Source organism: Canis lupus, chromosome 17 (genome assembly GCF_003254725.2).
Source record: "Canis lupus dingo isolate Sandy chromosome 17, ASM325472v2, whole genome shotgun sequence".
Classification (NCBI taxonomy): Eukaryota; Metazoa; Chordata; class Mammalia; order Carnivora; family Canidae; genus Canis; species Canis lupus.
Genome location: NC_064259.1, coordinates 60,888,308 through 60,916,298, shown reverse-complemented (window position 1 = coordinate 60,916,298; position 27,991 = coordinate 60,888,308). Strand labels below are relative to the sequence as shown.

Sequence of the window (27,991 nt, the reverse complement as noted above, 5' to 3'; positions counted from 1 at the left end):
GCCGCAGGACGACGGGGCTCTGAGGTCCCTGCGCGTTTGCTCTCCAAGACCAACCCGAGTGGAAGGGCACGGCCCGGGGTGGGGTGTCCGGAAACATCCGCGGGCTCCCGTGGAGGAGGAGACGTTCGGAGCAGGGCTCCCGGCGGAGGTGCGCGCGGGCGGGGGCGGGGGCGGGGGGGGCAGGAAGGGCGGGCGGGGAAGGGGTGGGGTGAGCGCGCACGGACACCGGCCCAGGCTCCTCCCGCCTCCCCCTCCCCCTCCCCCCTGCCCCCTCCCCCGCGCGTACTAAGGCTCCCGCCCGCCGCGCTCCGCTCACTGGCCGAGGGTCCCCGCCAGCCGAGCGTCCCCGCCGCGCCCCGCGCCAAGGTGAGTCCCGCCCGCCGCCCCGGGCCGCCCCCGCCGCGACCTGGCTCCGCGCGTGGCCATCCCGGCCCCCGGCCCCAGGCCCCCGGCCCCCGGCGAGGCGGGCGGCGCCCCTGCGCGGGTCCCGGCGGGCTGCTCGGGGGGCCTCTGCGCGCGCCCTTCTTTCCGTCTCTGTCCTTCCTCGCCTCCTCCTACGTAGCCACGAGGCTCCCCCGTTGTCCAGCCCGCTCCCCCCGCGTCTCCCCGCGCCCCGGCTGCAGGCCGACCTCTGTCCCGGTGGGCGAGGCCTCGGGCTCGGAGCGGGGCGCGCCGGCGGCTGGGCCGTGCGTCCGGGGCGCTCCCTGCTCTGGCCCTCGCCGACGCGCTGCAGGTCGGGCTTCCTGTGTGTGTCTGCAGGTCCGCTTGTGCTCTTTACAGAGCTCGGCGAGCGGGCGGTGGTGCACCGGGGAACGTCTGGAGGGATTTCTCCGCCAAAAGGATTCCCCGCTTGCCATCTTAATCAAACTAGTGGGAACTATAAAGTGGGGAAGAGCAGCCTTGGCCAAAGATCTCCCAACCCAGATTAACCTGGCCCAGGGCAATGACACGGAGGCGCGCCGGTGGTCCCGAGTCCCAGCTTGAGCTTAGCTGAAGGCATGGGGCTTCATGCAGCCCTGGACACTGCTAACTGCCCAGTTAGCCTCCCCCTAATTGAAACCAGGACTCTGCTATGTTGGGTGGGTGGGGCTGGTGAGGGAAGCTGAGCAGTTTATAAACTAGACAGAGCAGAGCCCTGGGCCAGACACTGATGCACAGTAAGCCCACCCTCCTCCCTTCCCGACCCCGGGGAGCTGGGAGCACCATGCAGGCTCTGGTGCCTCACAAAGGGCTCCAGACTCTCCTAGTGCAGCCCTGTGACTCAGCTCTGAGACCATGTGGGTGTGGCTCCCAAGGGTTCCAGATACTCTCTGCAGATGGTTGGGACAGAACACTCCCTGAAGGAAGAGGGGAACTGTGCCATCTCAGAGGGCATTTTCCAAGAGGAAGTGAGTCACACCAGGACTGGCCAGCTATCCGCAGAGGTTTCTTGACCGAGCTGTGGGTGAGGACAGCAACTGGATTGGCAGGTCCCCAGTGAAACACCTCTGTTGAGTGACCGGCCTTCTGGCCGTCTGCCTCAGCTCTGCTTGTGAGGCAGCTCTTCCCGCTAAGATGTTTTTAGCATTTGCTGCAGGTCCCCACCCCTGCCCTTCCTGCAGCTTGAGTTTCAAACTACCGCAGTGGATTTTTATACCCTTCAGGTGAGGCCAGGCGCTTGGAAACACCCTGACAGTGATCTTTGCCTCCAACATGTTTCAGCAAATTGCAAAAGATACTACCAGAGGCTGGGGCAGAAATGAATTCCTATAACTCGTGAAATCTCTTCATCCGCCCTGCCCCCGCAGATTCCTATCCTGTTTCTATGTAATCATGTCTCCTCAATGGCATATGCCTTCCTTGACAGCCACAAGCTACTTTCTTCATCATAGCCCTTGGTTCTTCAAGTTTTCTTCAGGGTGTACTGGACATAAAGTACACCCAATTTCTAGGTGATGCTCTTCCCTGGCTTTTCCTGCAAACAATATCAGATGGGCCTTTTCCTCCCATGTCTGGCCTTGGACCAGCCTCTCCAGCAGCCACCCCAGTGAAGTCAGGCCTTGGGCTGGGTGGAGCTGACACTGGGTGCCTCCATGGTTTCCAATGAGAGTTCCAAAAATGTGGCTTGCTTTTCGAGCACTACCCACTTGATATGCCCTTGGACATAGCCCAGTCTTTCAAAGTTGAGGAAAACAATGGAATCTTTTCAGGGTTATGATGTATAAATTAGCACTCTGAGTGCTCGGAAAGCTGGAACAAAGTTTTGGCATCTTTCTTCAAGCTTTTCATTTTCCTGAGGATTCAACAATTTAGGAATCTCATAAGAAAAGCAACGAGAATGAATTTCCTTAATTTTAAACAATTTTCAGCACTTTCTACCCCTTCACTAAATAACTACCTCTCAACCCACCAATGGATTAAATCGCTGTTTTCACAATGGCTAATGTTTGCCAGTTCAGGCTGACATCTGACAACTCCACTGGAGTAGAGAAGGATTCTGATTCTTCCTATTGCATTGCATCTGGAACTTTTTCTTTGCTGCCTACTTTTTTAGTGAGCAAGTTTTATGTTTGGGAAAAGGTGGGGGAGACAGCCTGGATCCAGATCCATTTCTTCTGAAATCTCTTTAGGGATCAAATTCAAGAATACTTTCTGTGTTCAATTAAAAAAATTTTTTTTTCTTTTCAAAATCTCCAAAGTAAAAGGAAGGAAACCTCAAACACATTTTTAAATAACAGATGTTTGTTTTTACTGACACTCTGCCCATTATTTTCTGGGTGGGCTGTAAGAGAACTAGGGTATGGATAAGACACAGAAGAGCAAAGTAAAGCAGACCTCCTGCTCTTTAGAAGTGTCCTTTTTGAAATTACAGTTTGGATCTGGGCAGGGGTCCAGAGCAAACATTTGGGATTGCTCAGGAGCAATTTTCTAAGGAGGCCTCCTGCTCCCTACTACTACCAGGAGAATTAAAATGTACAGTATTGTCAATTTCATTCTTACCAATTTATTCAGCAGGCTGTGGGAGGGCAGGCTGCTCAAGGAACCCACAACCTAGTGGGGAAAGAATCAGAAACAATTAACTAGAATTCTGGACATATTTTTAAGTAGTATGCCATTAACTAGTGAACTCCCCAAAGACAAGCACCATGGAGAGGGAGAGACACCCACGCACACACGTGTGTGTGTTTGTGTGTGTGTGTGCGCGCTTGCCTGCCTAACATCAGGCTGTGCACAGCAGGTGCTCAGTGTAGGAAGACCAGATGGAAAATTTAATTCCCACCATTGTAACTAAATTTGTGAAGTCCAGAATTCTTCTCTATAGAGAAAACTACACAGAGAACACTACAGAGTTCTGAGCCTCCATCTTAAAAACCTCTCACCCTGGGAAACAGGGAGGATACACAGACATCAGAATAAAATGACTCAATGAAAAATATGAGAATGATGAGGTAGTTACAGCCTGTTCAGCTCATAGTGAGAATCCAAACACAAGAAAACAGCAAGAGTGAGAAGAGAAAGAAAAGTCATGTTCAGGGGCTGGCCAGACCTGTTTAGCAGGACACATTTTTTTTCCGGCACCCATGAAATGTGCCTTCTTCTGTATCCTCTGTTCTACTCACAGGCACCCCCTGTGGGCCTCTTCCCCAGCTCTTCCAGCTTCACATCCTTCTGCTGAGCTCTGAACTACAAGGTTTTCAGTCCAGACCTGGATAGCCACACCTGCACTTCAGCAGGTCCTGCCAAAGGGCTTGTCTGATTTATTCATTCACTCACTTAGCAAATTCTTATTTTGTGGTTCATAGAACAGAATAATTCACAGTTCTTAACCTAGAGGATCTTAAGTTTGAGAGCGAGACAGGGAAAAGATTAAATGTATTGAGTGTTTCAGGTGCAGGACTAGGTTGTCCCTGGTGCAGAGAGGATGCTCCACCTCTTAGCCCCAGGCCCAAGGACACCCCAGTGAAAATGGAGCAGAGCATGTCGGGTGATTGAGGGGATGGATTCAGATTCAGGTCCTTGCACTTGGCTTCTTGAGCAACCAACAGTCAGACCTCCAGTCTGCCCCACCTAAGATGGGAGGGCCACTGACTCAGTGGGGCAACTACCGCACTTGAGGAAGAGCTCCGTGACTCATCCACTAGCTAAGAGAACAGTTCTAATCACAGCTTTTCCACCTTTTCCTTCATCTGACTTTAAAACTAGTACACCGGCTTCTTTAAAACAGGGGCGCTTGGGTGGCTCTGTTGGTTAAGCGTCTGCCTTTGGTTCAGGTCACGTTCCCAGGGTCTTGGATTCAAGCCCCAAAGCCCCACATCAGTGGGCTCCCTGCTCAGTGGGGAGTCTGCTTCTCCCTTCCTCTCTGCCCCTACCACCCACTCATGCGCTTTCTCCTTCTCTCTCTGTCAAATAAATAAATAAAATCTTAAAAAAAGAAAAAAAAACAATAATTTGCTCATAGCCCTGGTCAGTGCTCTCTGGGCATTGGTTCCTGATGAGACTGTGGACATTACCTCTGGTTTTCAAAGCCATTCACCTCCATGAATTTAGATTCCTGGCTAGTCATGTTTCTGTGTTGTTATTTCAAAAGGTCTCCCTGACAAATTAAGAGTCAGCTGGCTGCTGCACTTATGGCCCATTTGTTAAAACAGTGAGTGGGGAGGAGGAGATGGGGACCCAGTGGGGGCAGGCATGTGGCTTCAGAGAGAAAAGCTTCATAATGAATGTGGACAAGGAGGGGTGGGATTGGAATGACCTGAGACCTGAGCGTTCACTCAGGTGAGACTGACCTCACTCTCTTAAAGAAGATATTCAAGGGTGGTCAAGGTTTCCTGCTTACAACTTATATTTCTTTTTTTTTTTTTTGAGATTTTATTTATTCATTTGATAGAGCACAAACAGGGGAGCAGCAGAGGCAGAGGGGGAAGCAGCCTCCCGATGCACGGAGCCCGACACAGGACTCCATCCCAGGATCCTGGGATCATGACCTGAGCCAAAGGCAGATGCTTAACCAATTGAGCCATCCAGGCACCCCATAACTTCTATTTCTTAGAAGTTCCTAAATGAGCCTGTTCTACTGTTACAGGAGTCCTTTCCCTGCTATGTCCTCTTTCTTCTTTGGCTTTGAGGTGCACTTTCCTTCTGCTCTGTGAATTGGGGGAAATGGGTGTCTGGCAGCCAGTACCAATTTTGGGGATCTTTGGGCATTGGTTGTGAAGTACTCCACCTCTCTGAGCTTAGACACAGGTATTTTTATACCTCTGGTTACTGACTCTTTTCCTGAGCTGTTTCAGAACTGCGGTGGGATCTCATATCTTTTTCTCATAGGTGACTCGTTCGGTTCAGTTCTCTTAAATTGCTGGACTTCCAGAACCATCCAGGCAAGGGCAACTCCAGCTAAGCACTGTGGGTTGCCATCTAAAACCACATGCGCTGGAGCATCTGGGTGGGTCGGTCAGTTGGTTAAGCATCTGACTCTTGATTTCAGCTTAAGTCATGATCTCAAGGCCATGCAGTCCAGCCCCTCTCCTCTCTTCTGGCTCTGAACACTGCTCAGTGGGAAGTCTGCTTGGGATTCTCTCTCTCCCTCTCCCCCTCCCCCGCCTAAGATAAATAAGTCTTTAAAAACACACACACACAGGGGCTGTGTAGGAAAGGAGGAAAAGGGTGTGGCTCCCCTGGAATTCATCTCACAGTGGACCTTGAAGCATTAATTTGCTGATGTCTCCAAGAGAACTGCCTTCCAGATGAATCATACCAGATTCTGGCGAGTAGCATTCTCTAGAGTAGCACATTTTTTGGCATGCTGGTTCCTGCACTTTTCTGGGGATTAAGGGGGTAGAATTCACAGTTCCTAAGTATAATTGCTCAATCTCCGTGGTCACCAACTAGCGCCACCTTCTACACTATAAAAGCTAGCGTTTAGAAATCTGTGTTGAACACAGATGTGTCAGTAGCAGGAACCAGACCCAAAACCTGTTTCTGCTTTCTTTTGGCACTCTTACAGCAGAGGGGAAGGTGCCAGCCTCTCCTTCAGTCTGTGCTCAAAACCTATTCTTGAGAGGCAGGGTTTGGGGGGTTTTTGTTTTTTGTTTGTTCTTGGAATGGTATACTACAGTTTCCATTCAAGTTCACCTGTTTTCTCTCCACTAATGTGATCTTAAGTGATGTTAGCCAAAACTGTGCTCTGACCAAAGCTTCCTTCCAATCAAGCCATGATCTAGTGAGCTCCTATTAAGTATCAGGCACTGGGTCTCAATATGATACATGCCCGCAGATCATTACACCTGAATATAATGATCTGACACGTTTCCTTTCCCTCCTTTTTTAAAAAAAAAAAAAAAGATTTTATTTATTCATTCATGAGAGATAGAAGCAGAGACCCAGGCAGAGGGAGGAACAGGCTCCATGCAGGGAACCCGATGTGGGACTCGATGTGGGACTCGATCCAGGGACTCCAGGATCACGCCCTGGGCCGAAGGCAGGCACTAAACTGCCGAGCCACCCAGGGATCCCCCCTTCCCCTCCTTTTAAACAGATTCTTATGGAAAGTTCTTGCTCTCCCACTGTGCCTCAGACTGAGAGTGGCTCTTCTGTCCTTCCTGCCAAAAATCAGGTCCCCAAAGGAGTTAGGATATACCGTTACTTGTTCCTTTTCAAGAAACTAGATCAGGAGCTGTGGGTAGCTTTGAGAAACTGCATTTTACTACCAAAGATGCAGATGTCTGCATTGCAATCAATAACAGGTTCAGACCTTCAGTAAAGAATACACACCCAGCAGACAAAATTCATTTGTAAGCTGGTTTCTATTTTTCTTTTTTTCCTTCTAGAGAGAGAGAGTATGTGCCTGGTATGGGGGGTGTTGTGGAGGGAGAGAGAATGTTAAGAAGACTCCGTGTTGAGCTATACTCAATCTCACGACCCTGAGATCACAACCTGAGCCAAAACCAAGAATTAGACATTCAACCAACTGTGCCACCCAGGCACGCTGTTAGCAGATTTCTAAACCTAGACTTACAATGAATCAGGTTACCTAGTTAACCTTGGAGGGTTGAAGTTTTCATTATTAACCAGGCTTGACTGTGTGGGTTGTTGGTATTCAGAGACATCTAAGAGCCCCATTTACCCATGCCAAGAGAAAAGATGAAACCTCTCTTCTTTCAGCAGATGCTCTGTCAGTTAAGAAGAGGGACACTGACCAAGTGATTAGAGTTTTTATTCCTCATTAGGTGATTTATGCAGAATGAGTGGGCAGCTGGACAAATTCCTGGAAGGTCAGCACCAATACCTGAGGCACCCATTTCCATCAGCAGCAGGCCCAACACCTGGGGTGAACTGGGTCTCACCCTCAATTCATTGGACTTTAGAGCCAGAAAGGGTTACATGAGTGACCTAATCATTTTCCTTCCATTTACACACAGAAGACTGGCAATACGTGTGGCTTAAAAGTTCACATAAACTCTTTCTTTATGTCTTTTAAAAGGTTTCAACAGACCTCACCAAGATGCCGTCTCAAATGGAACATGCCATGGAAACCATGATGTTCACGTTTCACAAGTTTGCTGGGGATAAAGGATACTTGACAAAGGAAGACCTGAGAGTACTCATGGAAAAGGAATTCCCAGGATTTTTGGAAGTAAGTGCTGAGAGGCCCAGAGAGAACCAGACATGAAAACCAGAGCTTGTATGGCCTGGTTGCTTTTCCTTTTGCCTTCCATCTCTTCCTTCTAGAGGCCGCTAGCAGAAAGGTGTCTTTGTTCATTTATCTATTAGACATTACTGAGTGCCTACTGTTTCTAAGATATCGTACAGGAAGCAGATGGTAGAGAAGTCCCTGCCCTCAAGGAGCTTACAGTTTGGCAGTGAAATAAGGCTGCACACAAATAACCACAAGACAAGCTGGAGTTACCTGCATCCATTGAGACAGAAACAAAGAAGAAAGGCCTCTTGCCAAAGAATCATCAACCAGGACATGGCTACCTCGGGTCATGAACCTGGCATTGGAGATGCCATATCATGGTCACATCCACTTTGAGCAACTTGCATCTCTTCTTAAATCCCTTCAGATAAAAGTTTTTTAAAAATATCCTTCCTACTGTAATCTATAAAGGAAAGGTGTCGAGCATCCGCTGCATGAGACCCAAGCATGACTCCAGAAAGAACTGCTTTCCACATTGAAAATGCAGTGAGAATTCAGGAGCTTAGCCTGAGTCCCACAAACTGAGGGGCCCGTTAGGGCTAGGAGGGGACCCTGCCCTCAGTTCAGATACCTCACTCAGGACATTAGCCCACAAGGCACAGTTGTCCTTTTACTGGACAACTTCAGGACATGGTTGTTGGATTTAACTGAAGGTGAAACACTGCTTGACAGCGTGAAATGTGAGCCCCTCTTTCCCTGCTACTACCAGGGTCATTTGAAAGGATCATTACTGTGTGTGGTATAGAAACTGCATTAGCCTCTAACAGGGTGAAGGGAGATGATGGTAAAAGGCTAGTCCTGTCTCTTGTCATCTGCCTGCTGGTTAGCACATTAGTCAAGCCTCTGACTCCCAACTTAGTAAACACGGGGTTTTACAGTACACTCTGATTCACATGTCACCAATACCAGTTAAGTAAACAAATACAGACAGCCTCGCTCTGGTCTTACAGCTGCAGTTACCACAATGCTATCCGAGAAGGAGTTAGAATATGTGGTTGCTCTGCTTTTGTACATCCTCTGATACAGCCCCAGACCCCAGACCACTAGCTTTGCCCTAACACTGGGCAGATTGCTTTGGCTTTCAGGGCCTCAGTTCCTGCCCCTGTAATGAGAGGGCTGGACATGATTACCTCCACTCTTCCACTTTCTGTGATCCTTCTAGGAGCATAAAATGCAGAGGCATGTGTTCATTATGGGCCTGCCTGTCACACAAACACATTCTCCATGTACTAAACCCTGGTTAATTGTGCTGTTGTATTAAAGTAGAAGCCAGGATGAATATAACATGAGGCGTTTCCCCCTGAAGACTTCATGGCATGAGAAACATAAAGAGTGTGTGTAGGGATCTCTGGGTGGCGCAGCGGTTTACCGCCTGCCTTTGGCCTGGGGCGCGATCTTGGAGACCTGGGATCAAATCCCACGTCAGGCTCCCGGTGCATGGAGCCTGCTTCTTCCTCTGCCTCTCTCTCTCTCTCTCTCTCTCTCTCTCTCCCTGTGTGACTATCATAAATAAATAAAAATTAAAAAAAAAAAAAAAAAAGAGTGTGTGTAGAACGGAGCACCAAGCATGGCAGTGTAATTTATCCTCGCTGTGGGTCACAATTCCGTAATTCCACACCCACACTTGCTACACTGACAGCATTCTGTTTCTAAAGCTGACCCCCTGTGTTATCCAAATTTCACTTCTGACCATAGCCAGGAAGTTGGCGGTGAAGCCAGAATTAACGGAAGCCCACCTGAAGTGGAGGCGGCCAGCACAGTGGGCTGTAGGTGATGGCTTCAGGTGGAGCTTATGGTACTCAAGTAGGAAATGCTGCTGCTTTGTCATCAGGGGCTTTGGGGTGCAGTATGGAAACATCCAGCACGCCTGAGACACACGAACTCACTGGGTGTGAGCTCCCTCCCTCACAGACACAAGCAGTGGCATTAGAGACTTTGCCTGAACACGTTAGCACCTCCAGAGGCCCACCTTTCCCTCCCTGGTCAATAGTCTGGGCCCTGAAGGAGCAACCACTCTTCCCGCTTCTTACCGTCCTTACTAGGAAAAGGAGGGATCTGAAACTTATGCCCTAAATTATCTTACTAGATCTTTTCTTAAGGAGTTTCCTTTTCCGAGGATTTGACCACACTATCAGAAATAGGCACTTGTTAAGAGAATGTTGGCTGACACTACAAAATGGGGAGTTTAGGGTGGTTCTTAGGCAGAGGCCTGTGATTTTTTAAAATTGTGGAAACAGCTGAACTAGAAGCCATGCAGGTGAGCGGGTCATGCCAGGTTCACAGTGGGAGACACAGTGGACTGAAAATTAGGCGGCCAGGTCTGGCTTCTCTGACATGAATCTCCTCTTTTTAGAAGTAGGCAGTTCCTAAGATCCCTATGACTATATGAAAGGACCACAGAAACTTTTTCCTGGCTTAATATATGAATTTACTGAAATCCTCTCTCAAGGCAGAAAAGTACATTTAGGTAACCTCCAAAGATCACTTACAACTAAAACGAGTTCAGATAATTGGAAGATTATATTAATGGCTGTCAGTAAATCAGAGAAGCTTGTCACAGTAACCATTGACTGATACTTCTTACCTTTGTTCTTTTTTTTCAGAATCAAAAAGACCCTCTGGCCGTGGACAAAATAATGAAGGACCTCGACCAGTGCCGAGATGGCAAAGTGGGCTTCCAGAGCTTCTTTTCACTAATTGCTGGGCTCACCATTGCATGCAATGACTATTTTGTAATACACATGAAGCAGAAGGGCAAGAAATAGGCACCATTGAGCAACACTCCGCCCGGAGTGAGGTGTCCCAAAGGGTCTCAAGGAATCTGTCCCACAGCTTCCCCCTGTATAAAGGATTCCATGAGCAGATCAGGACCCTCAGAAAATGTACAAATAAAATCCAACCCCCATTTGAGAAGCAGAGAAAGAAAAGTCAGTAAAAGAAAGCCAGATAAGCTTTTGATTTTTATATTGCTTATTGCATCCTCTTACCCTCAATAAACAAATTCCTTTTTTAGTTCCTCACTTGAGATGGAATGTTCGTTCCTTCTTCAGAAATGCTTGGTCCTTGCTTCATTCCTGAAGAACCTGCATGCCTTAGAACTGGCAAAGTGGGACAGTCTCTCCATACAGGCTCGGAGTCTGACTTCTCTGATTGATCTGCCCTGTAGCTGTGTCTAGCTGAGGGGCCCAAGTCCAAGGATTGAGAGATGGCACTACAAGACTATATCCTAATTTAATAATTACTGAGCACTGTCTTGTCTAGTTAAGTCAGAGCCTTTCCAGCAAGCTCTTTGGACACCTGAGATGTCAGAGTCAAATTTTCATGCAGATTCAGCAAACTCTCAGGTAAAAATAAGTCATAGAATAACCATCAAAAAGCAGAGTCTGGTGTGATGCTTCAGTAACAACAGTACATTAACACACGTTGAGTTGTCACAAGATGTCATGGCTGTATTGAGGTGACAGGAAATAGGCTAGTACTACTTACAGAATGGGGTAGTCCTTTTCTGTCAAAAATGAAGTGCCGGTACTAATATCTTAAAAAGCAGCAGAATGTTTCTCCCAGCCCTGTCTGTGCCTATTACAAGTTTTGGCTTATGTGCATTATGTGCTATATAGTTACTAATAACACAATGCTCTATCTTTATGGAGAGATGATGTATGAATTGGATCATGAAATTGTTCCAATTAAATAGGTCAGTGAAGATGGAAACATTTGTTCTTATGATTGGACACGTCAAGATAATTCTGGGGAAAAAGTTTAGTACAAAGTCATCCATCATCACAAGGAAAAGCATGCAAAAGGGAACAGGGAACAGGGTAGTCAAAATCTAGCTTTGAGGAAAAGAAGCCTGTAATAAAATCAAGGTGGAAGATAAAATTCCAACCATTTTATTTTGTCTCAGCCAATAAATGAACGAGGTGAGACAACCCACAGCTTTGCAGCTACAGAGTTATATCAGGTTTACAAAAAGGGATTTATTATAAGATATAAACTGGAAGGGGGTTGGCTAGCTGAAGAAACTGACCCCCAGGGTGCCACATCACAGAACCAGGCTGCCGAGGGGCCTGCTGGCTCCAGAAGCGGTCTGCTGAACTGAGAAGCCCTTGCTGTCACCAGCAGCTCCAGAACCACATGACCCAGACGCCCATTTCCCTGCCCCTTTGCACACAGACCTTGGCTCCCCATCCGAGGCTCAAGGAAGTAGATCTAATGAGCAGAACTTGTTACATCAGAGCCTCAACTTCAAGGGAGCCTGGGATATAAGAGTTTCACATTCTCCAACCTCTGCACATTAGGAGTTGACCAATCTACTGTGTCTGCCACAGTGATGATTCTTAATTCTTTTTTTTTTTTTTTAAGATCTTACTTATTCACAAGAGACACAGAGAGGCAGACACACAGGCAGAGGGAGAAGCAGGCTCCCTGCGGGGAGCCCAATGCAGGACTCAATCCCAGGACCCCGGGATCATGCCCTGAGCCAAAGACGGTTGCTCAACCGCTGAGCCACCCAGGTGCCCCTGATTCTTAATTCTAAGGGAAGTCTTCTGAAAGATAACCTCTGACAGGTACAGGGAATGGAGAAGAAACTGACCCATCACAGTCAAGCAAACTGTGTACAGGATGTATATCAACCCAGATATACCCCATTAGTTCACACCACCTGCCTCCTGGGGTAAATGTGTTTACCAAGTATTATAAAATTGGTGTCAATTAACAAATGAGCAAATGAAATTGTAACACATGGATGTTACAGTGGGCTCAGATGTCCCCAGGTCCACAGCAAGCTTTCACACTCTAAACCTCTTTACCTGAGAACAGAGAACTAGCCCAGGAGAGATTCTGGGGTTAGGGCTGAAGTTTCATTTCACGTTCAGAGTGGGTATGTAGATCACAAAAAGTTCTAATGCAAGGTGTTATTCCCAGAAGATGACCCCAGATTCTGACATTCAGAATAGTACCCGATGCCAAGGAATCATCTGGGTATGTGTGAGCATGTTGGAGCTGGTGGAGAAGGGGAGAAAAACACACCGTATGTTAGCCCCATTGCTCAAAACAAAGTTGTGAGCTAGTACAAGGAAAATAAAAGCAGTATTTATGGTTCAAAACCCTGCATGGCTCCTCATGCCAATATAAACAACAGACCTCACAATCTGACCTCCCAAAGCAGCCGTCTAGGCTTCAAGAGCTGCAGCCCAATGGCTCCCAGAGGGCGAAGCTGTGATTATGCCAACATCCAGAAAGAGGAAGCTCTGGAAAGTTCCACTCTGCTTTGCTCCATGGCTGGGTTACAAAAGCAGATCCTGCCCCTCTCCACACCCAGTTATGTAGGAAGGACCAATAGCAGCACAGAAAGTGCTGCAGAACTGACCTGAAACACACCTCGTTTTCTCTCTTGGACTCCATGCCCTTATCCAAGTCCTCTGAACATGAGCCAATTACCTGTGATTTAATGTTTCTATGCAAGTCATCTCCACAGGAGACCAAGTGCGAGTATATAAACCTCTCTCTCAATTTGACCAACTTGGAAGTGATTGTTCAAGTATCTTCTCCAGCTCTTAACCCCAGAGGGATCACTGTGGATAGGAATCCATTCATTTGGCAATTATTTACAAAGGCTATCTATGGGAGTGATACCAAGCAAAGTTCTGGGGTGGATGTAGAGGCAGATGCCCCCAGCACCTGCTCAAGGAGAACACAATCTGGTTGAAAGATAATAGACAAAACAGATCAAAAATATTAAACAACACAACACAGCATTGGCAAGAGTGAGGCATGTGGGCACCCTGGGTCACTGTTGACAGGAATGTAACTTCCACAGCCTTTGGGGGAAGCAAATCGGCAGTGTGCACCAGCAGCCTTCCATGTGTTTTTCTTGACCCAACATCCTATCCCAGGAGAATTTATCCTAACAAAGTAACAAAAGATCATTACAAAGATTCAGATATAAAGATATTTGATGCAGCAATCTTAAGAGTAGCTAAAACCTGAATACAACTTCAAGATCCAACAATAGGGTTAAATAAGTATAAATGTACCTGGGATGCTGTATAACCATGAAAACCACAACTTTGGGGCCCCTGAGTGGCTCAATGGTTGAGCGTCTGCCTTTGGCTCAGGTCATGATCCTGGGGTCCTGGGATCGAGTCCCACACCGCTTCTCCCTCTGCCTACGTTTCTGCCTGACTCTGTGTGTCTCTCATGAATAAATAAATAAAATCTTAAAAAAAAAAAAAAAAAAGAACAGAAAGAGAACCACGACTTTGAAAAATATTTAAAAATGGGGACATGGAAAGGGAATATAAGGGAAGGGAGAAGAAATGTGTGGGAAATATCAGAAAGGGAGACAGAACGTAAAGACTGCTAACTCTGGGAAACGAACTAGGGGTGGTAGAAGGGGAGGAGGGTGGGGGGTGGGAGTGAATGGGTGACGGGCACTGGGGGTTATTCTGTATGTTAGTAAATTGAACACCAATAAAAAATAAATTTAAAAAAAAATGGGGACATGTCTATGTAAAGTAAAGCAGGTTGCAAAATTATTATATAATGGGATTCCTTTCTTTTTAAAATATGCATGTCTGTCTAAGAAGGGCACTTGATGAGATGAGCTCTGGGTGTTACACTATATGTTGGCAAATTGAATTTAAATTTTAAAAATCTGAAAAAAAATATGTATGTCTGCACACACACAAAAGACTAAAGGAAATACATCCAGCTGTGTTTTAGTTTCTAAGATAGGAGTTACTGGCTGGGGAAACTTGTCTACAGGAAGAAGTTTATGAGATTATTTTAATTTCCTTTCTATACACTGCTATGTCATCTAAATTTTCTTTCTTTTTTTTTTTTTTTTAAGACTTTGTTTATTCATGAGAGACACACAGAGAGAGGCAGAGACACAGGCCAAGGGAGAAACAGGCTCCCTACTGGGAGCCTGATGTGGGACTCGACTCCAGGATCACGCTCTGGGCCAAAGGCAGTCACTCAACTGCTGAGCCACAGAGGTGCCCCATCTAAATTTTCTATAATGATTCTACTTTTGGAATCTGAAAAACAAAATTCTAATATTTTTTAAAAGAACACGTGTATTTATTGAGGGTCTGCAAGACCTATAGGAGATACTTAAGCATTATCTTATTTAGCTCTCACAATAACCTTAAGGTTTTATAACATCCATTACAGATGGCAAAACCAAGACTCCAGTAACTTCCCCAAAGCCCCATAGCGTCAATGTAAAGATGTGAACTCAAGTGCTGTGTTTCTTTCTTCCTATTTTGCAGCTGTCCCAAGGTGCTGTTTGGGTAAATTACATATCAAATATATTAGGGGCACCTGGGGGGCTCAGCGGTTGAGAATCTGCCTTCAGCTCAGGGCAGGATCCCAGGTCCAGGGATAAGTCCAGCATTGGGCTCCCTCTGCCTAGGGCTCTGCCTTTCTCTCTCTCTCTCTCTCTCTCTTTCTCTCTCTCTCTCTCCTCTCTCCTCTCTCCTCTCTCTCTCTCATAAATAAATAAAATCTTTTTTTAAAAAATTGACCAAAGGAGGAAAAATCATTTCAATTAGCTCTCTGGATCACAGAACTTGTGCTGAGTAATGCAAAATGCCTGTCCTGTTACTTAAGCAGCTAATCGATGAGCAGCCCCTGCACTGCGGCTTCTTCCTGCAAAGTTCAGCCTGTTTGCATCAACCTCTTCTAGGTACATCCATTAAGGCTCTGATGAGCAGTAGCTGCACTTAGCCTCAAGCCTGTCTTTCTAGAAGGAGGAGGTGGAGGATTCAGCTTTGGTCTCTGTAGAGAGGATTCTGCTCTGTCCCACCCCCATTCTGGGTGAGTCAGCAGACACAAAAGGTTTCTTGGCGTTCTTACAAATTTTACGACCTATGCAATAGATACTGATGTGGAGAACAAAAGAAAAAGAAAAGAATTAAACTTCCCTATAACTTACAGCCCACTGAAGAGTACTTGAGACAAGCAGAGTAACATTCCTCTAGGAGCTCAACTGCTTCAATGTTGATACTTTGCTAGAGGTAAAAGGTAACCTTAGCTTGACATTAGCCAGACCTCCAGGATCCTGGAAGTCTCCTTTAACATAGAAAGATCACTTTGGAAACTTCCTTTATCTCTATCTACCCCCTACCCAGGAAAATATGTTAGCAATCATCCTTCAAACATCTGGCCCACCATATACATCTGAAGGGTCTCATGACTAAGCATTTACTAGACAATAGTAAATGACCTCTTCCTAACAACAGGTAGCCCCTCAAGGTCCTGGAAACCTTCCCTCCAAATTCCTTTGAGACTTAGCTATCCCTAACCCCTTCCCACTCCTCACTACCCAGGGCAGCTCTCTCTGCCCAGGGGTCCTGTCCTTTTTTGCACTGAAGGCCTTAAGAATTCTTTCTTGACCTTTTGCTCCCAGACCCCAACATTTTCACATCAGGTCCTATTACTGTTCCAACTTTACAGGTGACTTCCTGTAATGAAATTTCCTTTCAACAATGTGACTTAAAGCACCGCGGGAAGTAGCGAATAACAAAAATGTGGTCACTGGCCTGGGGGAATTTACAGTCCAGTGGAACAAGAGCTATGCATATCAACGATGCGATGATGACAGCCTGTGAGGCAAAGACCAGTCTGAGTGCTGAGTGGTAAATGCCACTGTCAAGTGCTGAGACTGGGGGAGGGGGGGGGGTTCGTGGGGAGAGGATTTGATAGAAAAGAATAAATAGAAAGCAAGATCCACTTTGAGCAGGGCAGGGTGGCAAGAACGTAGAAGAACAGAAAACTTGGAAAAGGCAAGCATGAGCAGAGGCCTGGCCTGGCTGGGATGGGCATACGGTCAGATGCAAGAAGGGGGGGAAGCAGGTAGGTTTGAGCAAGGGAGTGACATTTCAGCACAATTAATCTGACACAAATGACAGACATGGGAGGCACTTGAGAGAGGCCTGCCAATTAAGAGTGTGCTGCTCACTGGGCGGTCATGAAAAACAACTGCTCTCAATATGCTGACTTGTAACAATCACAAGACATGATGTTTGAGCAAAAAATAACGTACAGAATAGTGTACATCTGTCTGGAAGTATGCCCATTAAATCCCCATTCGGGGGGGAATGATAGTGGAGAATACATGCCCATAATTGCATAAATATATAAGAAACTGATAAAACTGGATGCTTCCCAGAAAAAAAAAAAAAAAGGAAGGCTGTGCGAGCACCAAGTGGGAAGGAGAATAGGATATGAATCCATGTACAAAAAAAAAAAAAAAAAAAAAATTTACTTTAAAAAATAATTTTTAAAAAATAAAAAAATAATAATTCATAATTCATTGCTTTTTTTTAAATGTTTTTAAGAATTACCCTGTCTTGAAACGAACTAGGGGTGGTGGAAGGGGAGGGGTGGGGGTGGGGGTGAATGGGTGACGGGCACTGAGGGGGGCACTTGAGGGGATGAGCACTGGGTGTTATTCTGTATGTTGGCAAATTGAACACCAATAAAAAATAAATTTATTATAAAAAAAAAGAATTACCCTGTCTTTAGTAAATACATACTGTTTGAATAATTACATCACAATGTGGTCTTTTAAGATTTTAAGTGCACATTGTAATAAGCCAAGCACATGAGGTGGGAAGGTGGAGCAAAGTACCCCACCTCCAGGTCCCTGAGCCCAGGTTTCCCACATTGTGGCTTTTAGGGGTTTGAGATGAGGAGCAGTGAGAGAGCCTACTTAGGTGACAGCATAAGTAGGGAACACTCACTCAGTGCTGTCCTCAGTTTTGGATGAAAACAAACAGATCTTCGGCACAAAACATAAGACTTCAAAGAAAATTCTCTCCTCCAGGGTATTCCTTTTGGCTGTACTTTTGGGACAGCCCCTCCCCCAAGACGCCCATACACGCAGGCACACACAGACACACACCCACACACATGTTCACTTTCCTCTACAGTGAGCTGCACTCTGGAGGACCCAGTTGCATTAGGCAGTGGAGCTCACCCCATGCCACGTGAACAGTGCCATATGGCAAGTGCCCAACATCCTCACACCCTTGCTCTTGGACTCCCACCATTTACCCCACCTTCTAGGCTCTCGCTCTCATAGCAGTGCCCGTCCTGCCAGCATCTGATCACACTCTAATGGCCCTATTTCACCTCTAAGACCTAAGCACACCCACAGTTTACCTGTAACAATCCTGACTTCTCTTCTTTTTTTTTTTTTTTTTTTTTCTTTTTTTTTTTTTTTTCTGACTTCTCTTCTTAACACAGATTCTCCTTAATCTATGCTTTCTCAGACCACCCTGGGAAATCTAGAACCTCTATACTACTGCAGCCTTCTGGCGAACAGCACTCCCAGCAGGCATTCTCAGGTCTCAAAATGAGGGGCCAGGACAAAAAACAGTTTCCTAAAAATGTAACAGGACTCAATGACTGTTTACAAATGGATGGAAAGGGACAGCTGGGTGGCTCAGTGGTTGAGAAGCTGCTTTCGGCTCAGGTTGTGACTCTGGGGTCCTGGGATGTAGGGTCTCACATTGGGCTCCCTACAGGGGGCCTGCATCTCCCTCTGTGTCTCTGCCTCTCTCTCTGTGTGTCTCTCATGAATAAATAAATAAAATCTTTGAAAATAATGGGTGGAAAATAGAAGAATTAGATGCACCTTCAAAATCTATGCAAAATCATCAAAATCTAGCCCCTTAGGGCTGGGGGCTGGGTGGCAGACTTCTGAAAGAAGACGACCTGCAGTAAATCATTATATAGGAGGATTTGTCTAAACCAGACCCTGACTTGGACCTGACAGTAGCCCATAGACTTTGCACACTCCCTTTGGATGCTTCTGGCAACACTGTGGCTCAGGCTTGTGACCTGCACTTACACTTCATGGACCAGGCGTTGGCCTCTTCTCTCTGCTCCTCTTGCCTCCAACTCCAACTCCCAGTCTGGTTCTGCTTCTAGCTTCTCAGCACGGACTGCTATCACAGTGGGTCAGGAAGAGGGAGGGTCAAAGGAACCACCTGAGTGAATGAAACACCAACAGGTCCACTGACAACATCACAGAAGTCTACAAGAGGGGCCTGCTGAGCACTGGGATGGGATGCTTGGGAGGTAACTGGTACTGCAGGGGATGTGGGGGCTCTGGAATCAAGCAGACCTATGCTTAAATCCTGCTGGTTTTGGTCAACTTCATGATACATTGATAAGAATAGGTAACATCTATTGCCCATTGTCTATTGCCCATTCCTCCTGAGCTCTTAACAGGCTTTATCTCATTTAATCCTCACAGAGACTCTTTAAGTTGAATATTCTTAGTGTGCCTATGTTACAGACAAAGAAATTGAGTGGGTAAAGAGGGAAGTAATTTGTCCAAGGACTTACAACTGTAGTGATAGAGCTATGATTCATATCCAGGTCAGACTCCAAAGTCTATGCCTTTAGTCAACTAAATTGGGTAACAGGGAAGAAGTCAGAAAATCAGCTTTGAGAATCCAGTCTATTCTCCTCATTAGAGAGCAATAGTCCCTTTCTGAGAAGCAATAGCCCAAAACCAGGAGCCAGAGTTTCTGGGTTTCAATCCTGGCTTTTCTACTTACAGGCTCTGTGACCTTGAGTAAGTTTGTGCCTCTCTGTGCCTCAGTTTCTCCTATATAAAATGGAGACAATAATTGAATCTGCCTCACAGGTTGCCCTGGGATTAACTTATTACACCTACAGCACCCAGAACAATACTTGGTAAGTGGTTGGCACTTATAATTCATCCTCTAACCAGAAGGTCCCTCCCTCCCCCTGAAATTACATATAGCAATGCTTTGTTGAAAGAGCAAGAGCTTTGGACTCAGAAAGACTTGGGTTCAAATTCTTCCTTTGCCACCTACTCGGTGGCCTTGGGCAAGCTACTTAACCTCTCTGAGCCTCAGTTTCCTCATCTATAACACAGACCCCATTGTACCCACATGGTAGCAACTTTTGGAAAGAATGAAGAAGATAAGTTATACAAGATATGCATATTGGTGCTTCTGGGCCATACAAAGAGGCAGAAGCAAGGTTGCTTATTCCAGCAAAGTCTTGCTCAGAAAGAAAAGCCAGACCTTTGGTATGGAGTTGGTCAAACATTAATCAGACTGCCTCTTTAGCTAGGTCTCTACCAAATGGCGCTGCATGTTCTTGGCAATAAAAGCTCTTTGCATCCTGCTTATTAAGTCATAAAACAAGGACACAACTAGATTTCAGTCACCTTCAGGGCACCTACTATGGGGAACTTAAGCTTTTAAAATATCACAGGCAAATGAGTATCACAGTTGGGGTTCAAGGCAACCTCAGAGTCAGAAGACCTAGGTTCTCCTGTGTCACTCTGGGCAAGATGACCTAACTTTTCCAGGCCTCTGTTACATCACTTAAAAACTGGGAAAACAGCATTCAGCCCCACAGAGTTTTGTAAAGATCCAAGGACATAATATATAAGCTACAGTATTCTTTCCTGCTTTTCTTCTGTCAAAATGAATTAGACATGCTCTTCCCCTCCAAGGCTGATCCCTCCTCCTGTGCTCTGGTTCTCGCCTCCTCCTACCTTCTAAGAGATTTCCCTCCAGCAGCCACCTACCCTCCTCTGTATCTTCTTTCCATCACTCCTTCTTCCAGCTCATTCTACTCATTCCTGTCAACAGTTGTATATGCCAGAGTCTCTCCTGCTAGAAGAAAAAGCACTCCCTCAAATCCAAATCTCAGAAATTTCTTGAAAAAATTAATCTCACCTGCTCTCTCCATTTCCTCATCTTTTTTTTTTTTTTAATTTTTATTTATTTATGATAGTCACACAGAGAGAGAGAGAGGCAGAGACATAGGCAGAGGGAGAAGCAGGCTCCATGCACCGGGAGCCTGATGTGGGGATTCGATCCCGGGTCTCCAGGATCGCGCCCTGGGCCAAAGGCAGGCGCCAAACCGCTGCGCCACCCAGGGGTCCCCATTTCCTCATCTTTCCTTCTCAGTTCTTTCTGATCCATATTAGACCCACACCACTCCACTCGAATGCTTTCATCCAAACCACCAAAAATCTCCCTCCAAGAGATAATCTTTAATTATCTGACCTTCCAGCAGCATTTACTCTCGTTGGCTATTCCCTCTTTGAAAACATTCTTCTTTTAGGGGCACCTGGGGGGGGTTGCTCAGTGAGTTAAGCATCTGACTCTTGGTTTTGAGTCAAGTCATGATCTCAGAGTCCTGGGATTGAGGTCCCTGTAGGGTTCTCCACTCAATGAGGAGTCTGCTTGGGATTCTCTCTCTCTTCCTCTGACTGCTCCTGTCCTAACCTGCACACGTGCTCACATTCTCTCTGTCCCTCTCTCTCTTGAAGTAAATAAATAAATCTTTAAAACATTCTTCTCTTTGGTTCAACAAGGTCTCATTCTTCTTATTATCCTCCTCCTTCTCAGGTTCATTTTTATTCTGCCTTGTTAGCATTTCTTTTTCTTCCTTAAATGTTGGTCTTTCTCAGGGACATTGCCTAGGTCCTCTTCTCTTCCCACATTAACTCTATCTCTGGGTAATCTCATTTACCACACCCCCTCCCCATTCAGCATCACTAATAGAGTAACAACTCTATTTGGATGTTCCACAGGCCTCTTGAATTCAGCATTAAAACTACAATCATGGGTTTCTGGTCCAGCATGTAAGAAATTTGCAAGTCTCCATCCTAACAACAGTGAAAAACTGAACAAACTAAAAACCCAACAACCATTCTTTCTTATTTTTATTTTTTTTTAAGATTCCATCCATTTATTCATGAGAGACACACAGAGAGAGAGGCAGAGACACCGGCAGAGGGAGAAGCAGACTCCATGTAGGGAGCCGGACGTGGGACTCGATCCTGGGACTCCAGGATCACACCCTGGGCCAAAGGCAGGCGCTAAACCACTGAGCCACCCAGACTGCCCGTTAATATCTATATTTACTAGAGAAGTCAGGTCACAAGGCAAACTGCTGCCCTCACACCTGGAGACATCAACAGGAGGCTACAGAGAACCACAAATGGAGCAGAAACCTCATGAGTGTGGGACGCCTAGATGGCTCAGCGGTTGAGCATCTGCCTTCAGCTCTCATCAATCAATAGAGGAAAAGAAAGAAAGAAAGAAAGAAAGAAAGAAAGAAAGAAAGAAAGAAAGAAAGAAAGAAGAAAAGAAAGAAAGAAAAAGAAAGAAAGAAAGAAAGAAAGAAAGAAAGAGAAAAAGAAAGGAAGGAAGGAAGGAAGGAAGGAAGGAAGGAAGGAAGGAAGGAAGGAAGGAAGGAAGAAAAGAAAAGAGAAAAGAAAAGAAAGAAAAGAAAAGAAAGAAAAGAAAAGAAAAGAAAAGAAAAGAAAGAAAAGAAAAGAAAAGAAAAGAAAAGAAAAGAAAAGAAATCTCATGAGTGTAAATGTAGGGAAACCTGAACCGTAACTGACCAAGTGTTGGAGGCTCAGTGTGGTTGAGTCTGAGAGAGAAAAAGTCCAGAGAGATTCAGCCCTGGGAGCTTCTCACAGTTCTGAAAGTTTTAGCTCCTGGGCTCTACCATATTTTCACAGTGAACATTGGAGAAAAATCCCCAAATGTTTCCAGCATGCAGAGAAGAAAGGGAACAATTTGAAATACTCCAAGCATTCTGTTCCTCTTAACAAGGTCTGCTCTTGGGAGAATCTATTAACCAGAGCCTAACTGACCTCTTTAGGTAGATCTCTACCAAAAAGAGAGGGGAAAGACCCAACCGCAGCCCACTCTAGGCATCCTTCCCCATGTAAAGCAGGAGGGGGCCTTAAGAGCCTGCAGAAAGTTCATAGTCTAGAGGCACAGGCTCACTGAGACTAATTGCAGTCCTCCTCCCCTCACACCTTACCACTGTATTATTAAAGGCCTATTTACAACAGTGCCATTTATCCAGTACATCATGCCTAGCTACAAAAAAGAAATTAAGAGACATACTAAAAGGCAAAAGAAGAAACAGAGCCAGCATCAGAACCAGATTCAGACATGGCAGGGATATTAGAATTACCAAACAGGGATTTTAAAACAATTATGATTAGTATGCTAAGGTCTCTAATGGATAAATAGACAGTATACAAGAACAGATGGGCAATGTAAGCAGAGAGATGGAAATTCTAAGAAAGAACCCAAGAGAAATGCTAGAAATCAAAAACACTATAATAACAGAAGTGAAAAGTCCTCTGATGGGCTTAGCAGTAGCCTAGACACAGCTGAGGAAAGAATCTCTGAGCTCAAGGATAAGAATTACATTCAATTCTCCTCAGGGGTTGCCTGAGCAGCTCAGTCAGTTAAGCATCTGCCTTCAGCTCAGGTCATGATCTTGGGGTCCTGGGAGTGAGCCCTGCATTGGGATCTCTGCTGGGTGGGGAGTCTGCTTCTCCTTCTCCCTCTTTGCTCTCTTTCTCTTTCTCACTCCCTCTCAAATAAACAAATACCAAAAAAAAAAAAATTTTTTTAATTATCTTCAGAAACTGCAATGAGGAAGAGAATGGAGTAAAATATTTAAAAAGTGTTCAAAGAAAAAGAAAAACCACCCTAGAATTCTGTACCCTGTGAAATTACTCTTCAAAAGTGTAGGAGAAATAAAGAGTTCTCAAACAAAAACTGAGGAAATTTATTGCTGGTAGATCTTTCTTGCAAGAAGTGTTAAAAGAAGTTCTTTAGAAAGAAGGAAGTTTAGGGATCCCTGGGTGGCGCAGCGGTTTGGCGCCTGCCTTTGGCCCAGGGCGCGATCCTGGAGACCCGGGATTGAATCCCACGTCAGGCTCCCGGTGCATGGAGCCTGCTTCTCCCTCTGCCTGTGTCTCTGCCCCACCCCCCCTCTCTCTCTCTCTGTGTGATTATCATATATAAATAAAAAAATTAAAAAAAAAAAGAAAAAAGGAAGTTTATATAGGTCAGAAATGTGGATCTACATAAGGAAAGGAAGAGCTTCTGAAAAGGAATAAGTAAAGGTAAAATTAAAACTTTTATTTTTCTTATTCTTAGTTGATCTGACAGTAAGTTGTTCAAAATAATAATAATAATAATAATGCATTGAATTATGTAGCAGGAAGAAAATCAGTAAGGACATAGTTGAACTCAACAGCACCAACAATCAACTGGATATAATTGATATCTATAGGCCATTTCATTCCAAAATAGCAGATTACATATTCTTCTCAAGCTCATAGGAAGCATTCACCAAGGCAGACCACATTTTGGGCTATAAAAAAACACCTTAACAAATGTAAAAGAATAGAAATCATACAGTGTCTACTCTCGGACCACAATGAAATTAAAATAGAAACCAAAAACAGAGAGCTGGAAAATCCCCCAAATACTTGGAGATTAAAACTACATACATTTAGCTAACATATGTGTCAAAGAAGAGATCTGAAGCAAAATCTTACAATATTTTCAACTAAATGAAAATAAAAAAACAACTTATTGAAATTTGTGGGATATAGTGAAAGCAGTGCTTAGAAAGAAATTTATGGCATTAAATGCATATATTTAAAAAGAAGAAAGATCTAAAATCAATCACCTAAGCTTTCCAAACTGAGCCTGGCAGAATGGCTCCTGCAAAGACGGATGTAAAGAAGATGTCCTGACATCAACAAGACAGTGATCAGAGAACACACCATCAACATTTACAAGATTACCCATTGAGTGAGTTTCAAGAAGCATGCCCTTGGGCACTCAAATAGATTCAGAAATTTCCCATGAAGGAGATAGGAACTCCAGATGTGCACATTGACACCAGGCTCAACAAAGCTGTCTGGGGCAAAGGAATAAAGAACGTTCCATACCGTATCCATGTGTGGTCATCCAGAAAATGTAACAAGGATGAAGATTCACCAAACAAGCTCTATACATTGGTTACCCATATATCTGTCACCACTTTCAAAAATCTACAGTTAATGTGGATGAGAACTAACAGCTAATTGTCAAATAAAGATATAAAAATGAAAGAAATAAAAAGTAATCGAATCAATCATCTAAGCTTTCACTAGCAAACTAGCAAAAAGAAAAGAAAATTAAATCTGAGGAAAGCAGAAGAAAGGAAATAATAAAATTAGAGCAGAAAGCAATAAAACTGAAAACAGCACATTAATCAAAAAGCCAATGAGGGGCCCCTGGGTGGCTCAGTCTGTTAAGTTTCTGGCTTCAGCTCAGGTCATGATCTCAGGGTCCGGGGATTGGGCATTGGGCTCCTTGCTCAGCAGGGAGCCTGCTTCTCCCTCTGCCTGTCTGCTGCTCCCCCTGGTTTGTGCTCTCTCTCTTTCTGTCAAATAAATAAATACAATATTTATTTAAAAAAAAAAAGCCAATGAAACCAAAAGCTGGTTCTTTGATAATGCCAATAAATTTAAAAGGAGAAATAATACAAATTACTAATATAAAAAATGAAATGGGTACATCACTACAGAGCCTAAACATCAAAAGGATAATAAAAGAATTCTACAAGGAACTCCACGCCCACAAATTTGATAGCCTAGATGAAATGGACCAATTCCTTGAAAGACACAATCTGCCAAAACTCACACAGGATGAGAGATAGACAATCTGAGTAGGCCTATATCTGTTAATAATTGAATCAATAATTAATAAGCTTCCAAAACAGAAAGCACTAGGCTCAGATGGGTTCACTGATGAATTCTACTAAACATTTAAGGAGAAATTATACCAGTTCTATGTAATCTCTTTCAGAAGATAGAAACAAAAGAAATACTACTTCCTAACCTATTCCATGAGGCCAGTATTATCCTAATACCAAAACTGGATGAAGGCATTACAAGAAAAAGAAAAAAAACTACAGATCAATATCTCTCATGCACATAGATGCAAAAATCCTCAACAGTACATTAGCAAATCAAATCCAAATGTATGAAAAGAATTGTATACTATGACCAAGTGAGATTTATCCCACATATACAAAGCTGATTCGACATTTGAAAAATCAATTAATGTCATCCATCAAATCAACAGGCTAATAAAGAAAAATCCTTATCAATAAATGCAGAAAAAGTATTTGACAAAGTCCAACATTCATTCATGATAAAAACTCTCAGTGAAATAGGTAGGAATAGAGAGGAACTTCCTCAACTTGATAAAGAACACCTACCAAAAAGCTGTAGCTAACATCATACTTAATGATGAGAGACTAGAAGCTTTCCACTGAGATCAGGAAAAAGGGAAGGTGTCCCCTCTCACACTGCTTTCCAACATCATATTGGAATAGCTAATGCAATAAAACAAGCTAAGGAAATAAATGATATACAGATTGGAAAGAAAGAAATAAAACTGTGTCCATAGATGACACGATCATCTATGTAGAAAATTCTAAAGAAGTAACAAAAAACCTCTGAGAACTAGTAAGTGATTATAGCAAGGTTGCCAGATACAACTTTAACATACAAAAGTCAGTGGCTTTCCTATGTACCTGCAATAAACAAGATAAATTTGAAATTAAAAGTATAATACTATTTAAATAGCATCCCCCCAAAATGAAATACTTAAGTATAAATCTAACAAAATATATAGAAGATCTACATGAGTAAAACTACAAAACTCTGATGTGAGAAATCAAAGAGCTAAATAAATGGAGAGATGTTCCACATTTGTGAACAAGAAGATTGAATATTGTCAAGCTGGCAGTTCTTCCCCATTTGATATGTAGATTCATGCAATCCCAGTCAAAATCTCAACAAATTGTTTTGTGGATAGCAACAAACTGATATGAAAGTTTATCTGGAGAGAGACTCAGAATAACCAACACAATATTGAAGGAGAAGAACAATGTTGGAGGAATGACACTACCCAACTTCAAGACTTACTATAAAGCTACAGTAATCAAAAGTAATGCCAATTTTAGAGTAATCAAAATCTGTTCCCACTGGCAAGAGGACAGACAGATAGATCAATGGAAAAGAAAAGACAGCCCAGAAATAGACTCAGGTAAATATAATCAACTGATCTTGAAAATGGAGCAAAGGCAACAAAGCGAAGTAAAGACTTTTTAACAAACAATGATGCTACATCTGTCTGCAGAAAAATGAATCTAGACCCACACCCTCCACCCTTCATAAAAATCAACTCAAAGTGGATCATAGACCTAAATGTAAAATGCAAAACTATAAAACTCCCAGAAGATAACATAGGAGAAAATCTAGGTGGACCTTAAGTTTAGCAGTGACTTTTTAGATACAATACCAAAGGCATGATTCATGAAAGAACAAACCAATAGGCCAGACGTTACTAAATTAAAATTAAAATTTTCTGCTTGGTGAGGAGACACTATTAAGAAAAGGAGGGATCCCTGGGTGGCGCAGCGGTTTGGCGTCTGCCTTTGGCCCAGGGCGCGATCCTGGAGACCTGGGATTGAATCCCACGTCGGGCTCCCGGTGCAAGGAGCCTGCTTCTCCCTCTGCCTGTGTCTCTGCCTCTCTCTCTTTCTCTCTCTCTCTCTCATAAATAAATAAATTAAAAAGAAAAGAAAAGGAAAAGATAAGCCACACCCTGAGGGAAGATGTCTGCAAAAGATATATCTAATAAAGGACTTTTATCCAAAATATGCAAAGAACATTTAAAACTCAATCATAAGAAAATGAACAACCCATTAAAAAATGACTAAAGACATTAACAGTTATCTCACCAAAGAAGATAGAAAGAAGTCAAATAAACATGTGAAAAGACATTCCAGGGGTGCCTGGATGGCTCAGGCAGTTGAGCAGCCAATCCTTGCTTTCGGGTCAGGACCTGATCTCATGGGTTCTGGAATGGAGCCCTGCGTCAGACTCTGCATTCGGTGCGGAGTCTATTTGAGGAATCTCTCCTTCTGCCTCTCTCCCTCACCCTCACGCTGGCGCTCACTCTCTCTCTCTCTCTCTCTCCTCTCTTTCTCTCTCTGTCTCTAAAATAAATAAATAGGGACACCTGGGTGGCTTAGCGGTTGAGCGTCTGCCTTTAACTCATGGCGTGATCCCAGGGTCCTGGGATTGAGTTCCACATCGGGTTTCCGGCATGGAGCCTGCTTCTCCCTCTGCTTATGTCTCTATCTCTGTGTGTGTGTGTGTGTCTCATGAATAAATAAATAAAATCTTTTAAAAAATTAAAAATAAGCAAATAAATAAATACATCTTTAATAAGGAAGGAAAAAAGAGAAGATCCTCCACATCATATGTCATCAGGGAGATACAAATTAAAACAATAAGGAAATAGAACCTCACATCTATTAGAATTTGCCAAAAATCCAGAACATAGGATGTGGAGCACAAGAACTCTGATTCATTGCTGGTGGGAATGAAAAATGGTACAGCTGCTCCGGAAAATAGTTTGG

At 44.3% G+C, this 27,991-nt stretch overlaps 1 protein-coding gene and 1 long non-coding RNA gene across 4 annotated transcripts; one reads left to right on the top strand and one right to left on the bottom strand.

Moving 5' to 3' along the window:
* On the top strand, nucleotides 1-10,700 carry S100A10 (S100 calcium binding protein A10). 2 transcript variants are annotated; one of them, XM_025452961.3, is made up of 3 exons: nucleotides 1-148; nucleotides 7,460-7,612; nucleotides 10,279-10,700. In XM_025452961.3, the coding sequence occupies exons 2-3, from the start codon at nucleotides 7,481-7,483 to the stop codon at nucleotides 10,438-10,440; spliced, it is 294 nt and encodes a 97-aa protein (XP_025308746.1). In that variant the 5' UTR covers nucleotides 1-148; nucleotides 7,460-7,480; the 3' UTR covers nucleotides 10,441-10,700. The 2 variants fall into 2 exon arrangements, with proteins under 2 accessions (XP_025308746.1, XP_025308745.1); XM_025452960.3 differs by lacking the exon at nucleotides 1-148 and adding an exon at nucleotides 200-366.
* On the bottom strand, nucleotides 1,644-27,416 carry LOC112663940 (uncharacterized). 2 transcript variants are annotated; one of them, XR_007402920.1, is made up of 5 exons: nucleotides 27,308-27,416; nucleotides 20,262-20,349; nucleotides 18,540-18,678; nucleotides 2,980-3,030; nucleotides 1,644-2,272 (listed from the first exon to the last, which is right to left on the bottom strand). It is a non-coding gene; the product is annotated as an uncharacterized LOC112663940 (long non-coding RNA). The 2 variants fall into 2 exon arrangements; XR_004806244.2 differs by having other exon boundaries at nucleotides 20,262-20,346.
* Nucleotides 27,417-27,991: the final 575 nt, after the last annotated feature.